This window comes from Haematobia irritans, chromosome 3, assembly GCF_050003625.1.
Source record: "Haematobia irritans isolate KBUSLIRL chromosome 3, ASM5000362v1, whole genome shotgun sequence".
Classification (NCBI taxonomy): domain Eukaryota; kingdom Metazoa; phylum Arthropoda; class Insecta; order Diptera; family Muscidae; genus Haematobia; species Haematobia irritans.
This window is the reverse complement of record NC_134399.1, coordinates 141,812,848-141,822,863: the sequence shown is the minus strand read 5'-3', so window position 1 is coordinate 141,822,863 and position 10,016 is coordinate 141,812,848. Positions and strand designations below refer to the sequence as shown.

At 29.6% G+C, this 10,016-nt stretch overlaps 1 protein-coding gene across 1 annotated transcript; it reads left to right on the top strand.

Moving 5' to 3' along the window:
* Positions 1–872: 872 nt before the first annotated feature.
* LOC142229394 (uncharacterized) lies at positions 873–5,984 on the top strand. The gene is made up of 3 exons (XM_075299947.1): positions 873–1,824; positions 3,754–3,903; positions 4,940–5,984. Exons 1-3 carry the CDS (start codon positions 1,384–1,386, stop codon positions 5,492–5,494), a joined length of 1,146 nt encoding a protein of 381 aa, XP_075156062.1. The 5' UTR covers positions 873–1,383; the 3' UTR covers positions 5,495–5,984.
* Positions 5,985–10,016: the final 4,032 nt, after the last annotated feature.

The following is a 10,016-nucleotide window of genomic DNA, read 5'->3' as shown; positions in this document are numbered from 1 at the left end:
GGTGGCCCTATTTCATCACCTTGATTAACCATAACATACATATGTCCAATCTCTCTAGAGTACCCAAAACATTTCCTCACTCAGGGGAAATAAAGAGTACAATATCGACCATTGGACGAAGAGAAAACTGAATTTGTGTATGCGCACACTCATTTGTGAATGGTGGGGGAAATGGTAAAAATGAAGTTTGTTGGATAACAATAACAACACTACCACATTTCCCTACAAACAACAATAATGATGACGCTTTAACAATGACGACTTTGAGTGGAGTTTTATCTTGAATTCTCCATTCATTCGTATGCACTCGTTTTTATGGTGTAGTAGTATGGTGGTGATGAAGTTACCGGTAGTGTGGTTTTTTGCTGATGGCGCATTTGACCATCCACTTCAGATTGTGTAACAACAACAACAATAAATAGGTAGCAACAACAAAAACAATGGTATTGTGGCCACTCAGGGGCCAGCCATAAAATATAAACAATAAGATTTTGCCCTTTTATCCTTGTGTGTGTAGAGAGTGTGTATAGGAATTTTGTTGCTGTGATGCACACAAAAATGGGCCATGGTTTTTGGTCTTTCTTGTTGTTGCTTACCCCAAGGTATATTCTTCTTCTCCTTCGTTTAATATAGCCGAGCCTTTGATGTTATATGCTGTTGTGTGTTCGTATCACTGTTGTTGGTTTATTGTACTGAGAGGAGGAGAATAAGTCATACACATACACATATAGATGGTAGATACTCTCTTGCCCATGCAATGTCAGCCATACACACGCGATAGCTACAGATGGATTTTTAGTCACAGTCTCCTCAACAAAGAAAGGTAGTCAAAATTAACACAACATACAATTCAGTCTAGTTTTAAACTTGGACGTGTAAACAACACATCAACTGATAACAGGAACAATTTCAAAATTTTGTTTCGGTTACGACAAATGCCCGTTCGAACGATCTAGCAATTTATCGATTGTCCGTTACGAGTTTAAAATAACCCAAAGATATGGACTATATTCAAAGTGTTGTAGAGTGGCTAACGGAAATCAAAGACAGCTACTATTAACCACATGATTTTATGAATGAGTGGATATTAATAATTGGTTTTCGATAAAACAATACGAAAAAAAAAAAACGCAAAACATTGTTGAAATTAAATTCCTTAATGGCTAAAGATCAATAAAATAAAGAAAGCCTTAGAAAAAAGTGAAAACAAAAACTAACTGGAAAGTGTAAAAGTAACAAAAACAAAGTTTCTTGAACTTTGAATATAATTACAAAACAAAAGTTTTAATCTTTTTTTACAACAATTAGTAACACATGTCGACTTATTCATCAGTCACGTGTGTTGCAAACCAAGCTTAAGCTACATTCAAAAATCCAAACCAAATGTATTCCTTAACTTGTGTGATTGCTGTTATTGTTAAACTATTAGTGTTGATAATGGGTCTTACAATGGCGGCACCCACCATCACTGAAACACTAATAAATAATAATAGTAATAATAAAGATGTGCAACAACAACAGCAACAGATTAATAATAATTCAAATAAAATGCATGTTCAAAATGCCGCCTTATTAATATCATCGCCCACTTCGACATCATCACCATCATCATCTTCGGCCTCATTATCAGATCAATTATCCTCAGTATCTTCAACCAATACACAACGCTTGCGCAAACGTCATCGTAAGCGCCATAGTAATTGGGATGTTTACAATAATTTCAATGAAAATTCAACAATTTTGGAATGGTCAAATCCTTGTGGTGGTGTCTTTAATCCCAGTGTTAAGAACACCAGAAGGCCCAATAAAAAGGAACAGAAAAGGGTAAGTGAATTCGATAAATTATCATGTATATAGAAATAGAATAGTGGGAATAGTATTGGAATATCATAAAAACCACATAAAATTATATTGTTAAACAATTTCCATTTATATCTTTATTATAAATTTTTAAGAGTTTAAAAATTAAAATTATATCGTTCAATAATTTCCATTTAAATCTTTGTTATAAATGTTTAAGTATTTAAAAATTAAAATTTTTGGTATTTTTACAATTATCTCCAAAATTCAAAGATACCAGAATATACTTTCTAGAATATTCTTGAGACTACCAGTCTTCTCTTTTCAAAACTTTGAAAAAAAAACTTATTTTGATCCAATTATTTGAATTAATTTCTGAACTATCCATTCCGATCCAAACACACGAGACTTTACATTTAGGAAATATTTAGGCCGTCAATATATTTGTTTCATTCTAACTTTAATTCAAGTATATTTTATGCCATTTTTATTTAAAAACGAATTTAAATAAAGCTTCCGGAGTCTTTTTCAACTTTCTTTTCTAATAATGAAGATTTAAATAATATTGAAAAATCCTTTCAAATTTATTAAAGACAAAATAAATATGGTATGGTTATGGTAGACTTCTATTTTCTCTTCATTGCTTTAGTGGAAATCTTGGCTAGGTGATCTTTTCATTGTTTAAATTAAATTATTTCGTTATTATTGTTGTTTTTTGATCTCAGCTTAAAGCCATGCGTTGACTAAACTATTTCGTTATGTCAATAAAAAAAACTTTTAAACAAGTCAATAAATTCCAGCCAAAAAAGCAATGAAGTGTTCTATTTAGATCCGAAAGTGAATCCAAAGCAATGGATTCTACATGGACATGCCATTTGAATTTGCTGGATTGATTTCGCTATAGTTCTTCAGATGAGGAGCTATTTCAGTATTTCAAATTTCATTTCAAAAGAATGAGGAGAAACCATAACAAAATAACCATTTTCTTTAAGCTTCAATCTCTAGCTCAATTCTTTCTCAATGTACAAACGTTATGAACTATGCTATCATATATTTTATGTCGAAAATTCCACGTCCTACGAGAAATTGTTCGGCAAACTTTTCAAATATTTTGAAATTTTATTTCTTATGTCCTTGTGTTAGAATTGATATATTTTTTCCCAGTACTTTTGTTATGGAAATTTCCAGAAATTCCTTATTGGGTTTTATATCCGGCAAAATTTAGAATATTATCGAACCAGTAAACAGTTAATCTCGTTTCTAATTCTCTGTTGTATCGAGTTTTCTCTTTTATAAATCTCTTACCACCATTCCTTATCCATGGTTATGATTTTTTTGTTTCGAAAATTAAATTGGTGAAATTATGAAAGTTAAATATATACTAATTAAATTTACAAAAATAATATTGAAAATTAATACAATTTAATAAAATTCCATTCAATTTGATTTAATTTAAAAAATGTCTTTCTAAAAATGTCTATTTACAAAAATATGTTTCTAAGTTCTTTAAAAAACAATAAATTTATTTATATTTTGAATACTCAATAACACAGTTTAGTACTGTATTTTAAAAAATAGATAAATGTAATTTTAAAAAACATATAAAACAAAAAAACATATAAATATAATTTTACTTTTAACTTAACTTACTTATAATTTTACTACAAAAAAAATATATAAATATAATTTTACTTTTAATTAATTTTGAATTACATGTTTTATAATTCATTTAATTTAGAAACTTTCATAATTAATTTATATTAAAAATTTGTGTGATAGATTCATTTTTATTGATTTTGAAAATTCTCTATAAAAACAAAAATCAAAAAAAGTTAACTTACCTTATATTGTATTTTGTTAGCTCTTAATTTTATTTTATATTGTATTTTTTGTAATTTTTCCTGTATTCTAATATTTGTACTAATTTTGTTTTTTTTTTTATTTTCATTTTAGATCTATAAATTTTTACGAAATACTGCTGTAAATGATTTCAATCGTTTGAATGATAGTCACCGGCAAGATATTAATATAAGTAATATCAAGATTTGGTGGCTGCACAATTACAGATATAAATTCTTGCCAAAACTCAAACAGAACTCAAGTGTAAGTATTTGAAATAAATATTTTAATTATGATTACATATAATCTTTCTTTTCTGGGCTATAGAAAAATTTAGCTTGGGTTAAAGTAACATTCGATTAGAATATTATAATAGAAAAAGCGAAATTTAATTATATGTTTAAGGGTAAATGTTATAATTATATTCATTTGTTGACGAAATTTATTGCAAAAATTTTTACATTTTAAGAAAATTTATAAATTCATCAAAGTTTCTCCAAAAATATCAATTTCAATCCAATTCAAACCTTCTGTGATTTAACAAAATTTGGCATGCTGTCATGGCTATAAAAATAAGACTCCTTATTATTGAGCTTAAGGATATCTTTTCTATTATTTTTATCATTAGTTTCATGTTATCATGAATTAATTAGACCTCTTCAAATACACAAGCAATAGTGATTCAAATCTACAACTATACCATTAGATGACGTGTTTATAGTATCCCGATGATTTTGATAAACTATTTTTTTTAAATAATCTAAACGGAAATTCCATTCAAATTGCATGTAATAATAGTAACAAGTCTCACACACTTTAAACTGCAAAAAATAGTGACTGCTCATCCCCATAGGTTGTGTGGACTTTGTATAGGAAAACGCTAGGCTTGGTTGACAATTGACAATAGAACAATTTAAATGTTGACAAATTAAATAAGAGAACACAATTGATTAGTCATAAAGACTTCTACAACATGGGTCATCATTAGCATAGTACTATGACGACAATATTCCAATTCGTCAATCACGAATAGAATATGACACTTTGCAGTTTATTTCTTAGAGATTACATTGGGGGTAGTAGCCTTTTTTTAATAGCTTATTGCCTGGCGTTTAAAATATATATTTTTTTCATTATTATCTTATCAATTACCTTCCATAATAGTTGGGGAATAAATTTCGTATTTTTTTGTATTTTATGGCTAATGAATCATATATAAAGAAATTGTATTTTTAGACTTTTTCACCTATTTATGTCATTTTATTAATCGTTTACATTTGTTTGCCTATTTTATTTTTAGATTGCCCTAAAACGTTGGTATCGCAATATGCAAACCTATGTGGCTTCCTTTGCTTATCTACGACGCATACAATATACCTGGGATCACTCTAAATCACAAAGAGAGAGTAATACATCAGCTGAATTGAAGGAATTACTAAAAAGTTCCAGAAATATGCTATGTGAATTGGAAGCTGCTGTCAATAAAACGCATCCCTATAAATCAGTACAAATGCCTCTCATTAGTAGAGCTCAAATGAATAAACGTTTGAAGTTGTTAACAAAACAACGTTTAGATCGTAATCCCAATGATTTACAAGAAGCCGATTCTATTGATTTGAAATTTGTTAAATATCATTATTTTGAATATTTGAAAAATATGTGGCAAATTTTAAGAAAATTCAATAGACGTAAAGGACAAATAGCCTTGAGCATGGAAACTTCGCAAGCTAGTAGAGATGATTTAGAAAATCAAACACAATTTAATGAAATTGAGAAAACGAATGTGGGGAAATCTACAAAATCCAGAAGTAGAGGGCGAGGAAGACATTCCAAAAGTAGAAATAAGTATTTATAAGTTTTAGCAGTTAATTTGAGGTCTTCTATTTTTGCCTATCACACTATTCATTGTTTATATCATTTCATTAATTTATCGAAAGGGCCCTTAATTTATTTTGCCCCCTTCCCATCAAAATTTGTGTCACTTAATTTTCCTTAAGAAATCTTGATTGATCTAGTCATTCCAGTCATGCGAAGTAAAGAAATTAAAATCTTTCGTACTATAAATTCAAGAAGAAAGTGAACTAAGAATATTTTGTAATTAAACATTTTGGCCTCCTTCTCCTTCTCACTTTATTTACTGTGTAAAGAAAAGAGAAATATCTATGTCATGCTAATACATGTCTGTTAAACTTGTAAGTATTCTATCGAATAGTATTATTAGTTTGTAATCCACAAGAAAAACATTCCCCCAAAATATTGTAAATTTATTCATAGAAATGTTCCTATTTATAGAGCAAAAAAAGTTTTACTATAATTCCCATTGATAACTGTGATATTAGATGATGTAAGAGAAATCAAAGTTTTGTTTTACTAAGTGTTTGTTTTATTAAGTATATTAGATATATATATTGTACAAAATAAAATTGTAATTAAATTTTTGTATTAAATAATTTATCTATATAATTATAGAATATAGAAAGAAATGGATTGATTACCAAATTCCATATCCTTTTGAAATACCAATCCATTGATAGCTTTTGTGTATATCTCTCTACGTGTATTCCATAGAATGTTGCTGCTGTGTAATTTATTATTATTATGTAATCATTTTTTTTGTTTGTAGAATTTCTATTGATAGATAGACAGTTTCTTAAGTATTTTTATTTTGTACTTTCTTATTAATATTATTTGTTAGTTTCTAAGTTTGTAATTGAGTCCATGCAAGCAAGCAATATGAATGAACAAATGTTTTGATGATAAATATACAAAATAGAAAGATGAATAATCTTTAAAGAAATTTTTAAAAAAATATTTATTAATGCTGTGTTTATTATTTAATTTAAGGGGTGTATACCAATTCAAGAATGGCCTAATTGGGTTTAAAAAATTTAAAGATTATCTCGAAATTTTTGGAGCTAAATTAGTGAAATAAAACATGCATTCAAATTGAGAAATTGTTGCACTACATTTTGGATACGACTCTTTGAGATTTTCGGACTTCCTTTAAAGTAATGAAAAATATTTCTGATTTAAGAAAATAATATTTAAATTAAATGATTAATTTTTTTTCGAGTTAAAGGTAAAAATTTTCAAATATAGGCTAAGAAATGATTAATTTTATTTTCGAGTGAAAGGTAAAAAGTATCAAATATAGGCTAAGAAATATTTTTGAGGATTTTGTAACCTTGTCTTAAAGTCTAACATTTCACCTGAAATCAAGAAAACAGCTTTCATTTTAAATATGTACTTTATATCAGTAAATACTTCGATATAGCTCACATATGGACCGATCTACCGATTTGTTTTATTCACCGCATAGAATCCCCAATTTCACTCGATTTGCAAGAAATTAACCTGTTTTAAATTTAAATATAAAAGGTGATATTTTTTGGATGAGAAAAAGATGGCGATATGGGAAGATGTACCTGGTTTTATACACTTGTCATGAGGCTAAAGCTTTCATGACAAAATAAGAATGCGAATTTTACTTAATATAGAAGATGTATTTTTATACCCTCCACCATAGGATGGGGGGTATATTAACTTTGTCATTCCGTTCGTAACACATCGAAATATTGTCCTAAGACCCCATAAAGTATATATATTCTGGGTCGTGGTGAAATTCTGAGTCGATTTGAGCATGTCCGTCCGTCTGTTGAAATCACGCTAACGTCCGAACGAAACAAGCTATCGACTTGAAACTTGGCACAAGTCGTTGTTATTGATGTAGGTCAGATAGTATTGCAAATGGGCCATATCGAACCACTTTTACATATAGCCCCCATATAAACCGACCCCCAGATTTGGCTTGCAGAGCGTCTTGGAGGAGCAAAATTCATCCGATCCGGTTGAAATTTGCTATGTGGTGTTAGTATATGGCCTGCAACAACCATGCAAACATTGGTTCATATCGGTCCATAATTATATATAGCCCCCATATAAACCGATCCCCAGATTTGACCTCCGGAGCCTCTTAGAGGAGCAAAATTCATCCGATCCAGTTGAAATTTGGTACGTGGTGTCAGTATATTGTCTCTAACAACCAAGCAAAAATTGATCCATATAGGTCCATAATTATATATAGACCCCATATAAACCGATCCCCAGATTTGATCTCCGGAGCCTCTTAGAGGAGCAAAATTCATCCGATGCGCTTGAAATTTGGAACGTGGTGTTAGTATATGGTCTCTAACAACCATGCAAAAATTGGTCCATATCGGTCCATAATTATATATAGCCCCCATATAAATCGATCCCCAGATTTGACCTCCGGAACCTCTTGGAGGAGCAAAATTTATCCGATTCGGTTGAAATTTGGTACATTATGCTAGTATGTGGCCGCTAACAGCCATGCAAAAATTGGTCCATATCGGTCTATAGTTATATATAGCCAATGGCCAATCACACAAAAAATGGTCCATATCGCCACAACTAATCTAACAAAATTTTATTTCTATAGAAAATTTTGTCAAAATTTTATTACTATAGAAAGTTTTGTCAAAAATTTATTTCTGTAGAAAATTTTGTCAAAATTTTATTACTATAGAAAGTTTTGTCAAAAATTTATTTCTGTAGAAAATTTTGGTAAAATTTTATTTCTGTAGAAAATTTTGTCAAAATTTTATGTCTATAGAAAATTTTATCGAAATTTTATTTCTATAGATAATTTTGTCAAAATTGTATTTCTACAGAAAATTTTGTCAAAATTTTATTTTTATAGAAATTTTTATCAAAATTTTATTTCTATAGCAAATTTAGTCAACATTTTATTTCTATAGAAAATTATTTCAACATTTTATTTCCATAGAAAATTTTGTCAAAATTTTATTTCTATAGAAAGTTTTGTCAATAATTTATTTCTGTAGAAAATTTTGGTAAAATTTTATTACTATAGAAAGTTTTGTCAAAATTTTATTACTATAGAAAGTTTTGTCAAAAATTTATTTCTGTAGAAAATTTTGGTAAAATTTTATATCTATAGAAAATTTTGTCAAAATTTTATTTCTATAGAAAATTTTGTAAAAATTTTATTTCTATAGAAAATTTTGTAAAAATTTTATTTCTATAGAAAACTTTGTCAAAATTTTAATTTTATAGAAAATTTTTTCAAAATTTTATATCTATAGAAAATTTAGTCAACATTTTATTTCTATAGAAAATTATGTCAACATTTTATTTCTATAGAAAATTTTGTCCAACTGAATTATATATGTACGTATTTAATCGGCCTTTTTTGTTAATATATCCCCCGTATGGACTAACTTACAATTTATAAGACGGTGTTAAGAATTTTTAAGATACCTTGCCATCGGCAAGTGTTACCGCAACCCAAGTAATTCGATTGTGGATGACAGTCTTTAGTACAAGTTTCTACGCAATCCATGGTGGAGGGTACATAAGATTCGGCCTGGCCGAACTTACGGCCGTATATACTTGTTTGATATAAAGTTTTTACTTTGTTCAAACTTCGATAAACTTTCCAACGAAGTCGTTTAGTCTTTATAGTTAAGTGATTCGACTTAAAAATGGGTATCTTTATATGAAAGAAAATTTTGTTTGACTAAGGTCGACTTGTTTTTAATAATTCTGTAAAATTCTTCAAATATATATCGACGAATTACGTTCAAGACCTTGGTGTCCCTCCATCTCTCCATGTATTTGTAGGATACAAGTCGCAATACTATTTTTTAAAATGTGTAGAAACGCTGCACTAAAGTAGCTCTGCTGTATTTGGGCCCATTTCCGGTGAAGCGCCGTCTTGAGATGAACAACACTTTGACTAAGGTCACGGGAGCCACCATGGTACAATGGTTAGCATGCCCGCCTTGCATACAGAAGGTCGTGGGTTCGATTCCTGCTTCTACCGAACACCAAAAAGTTTTTCAGCGGTGGATTATCCCACCTCAGTTATGCTGGTGACATTTCTGAGGGTTTCAAAGCTTCTCTAAGTGGTTTCTGGAATGTGGAACACCGTTCGGACTCGGCTATAAAAAGGAGATCCCTTGTCATTGAGCTTAACATGGAATCGGGCAGCACTCAGTGATAAGAGAGAAGTTCACCACTGTGGTATCACAATGGACTGAATAGTATAAACCTAATAGTATAACCTAAGGTTCTCTAACTGGTTTCACCACAATGTGAAATGCCGTTCAGGTTCGACTTTGCAAAGAAAGTAAATTTTCAGTGAGCAAAACATGGAATCGGACAACACTCAATGATAAGAGAGAAGGTCACTTCTGTGGGGTATCACAAGTGACTGAATAGTCCAAATGAACCTTAAATAACGGGCTGCCTCCATACCTTATTTAACTTAAATACAAATATGGAATCAATTAAAGTTTGTCATAACCAGAACCATGAGAAAAAATTCCATTACC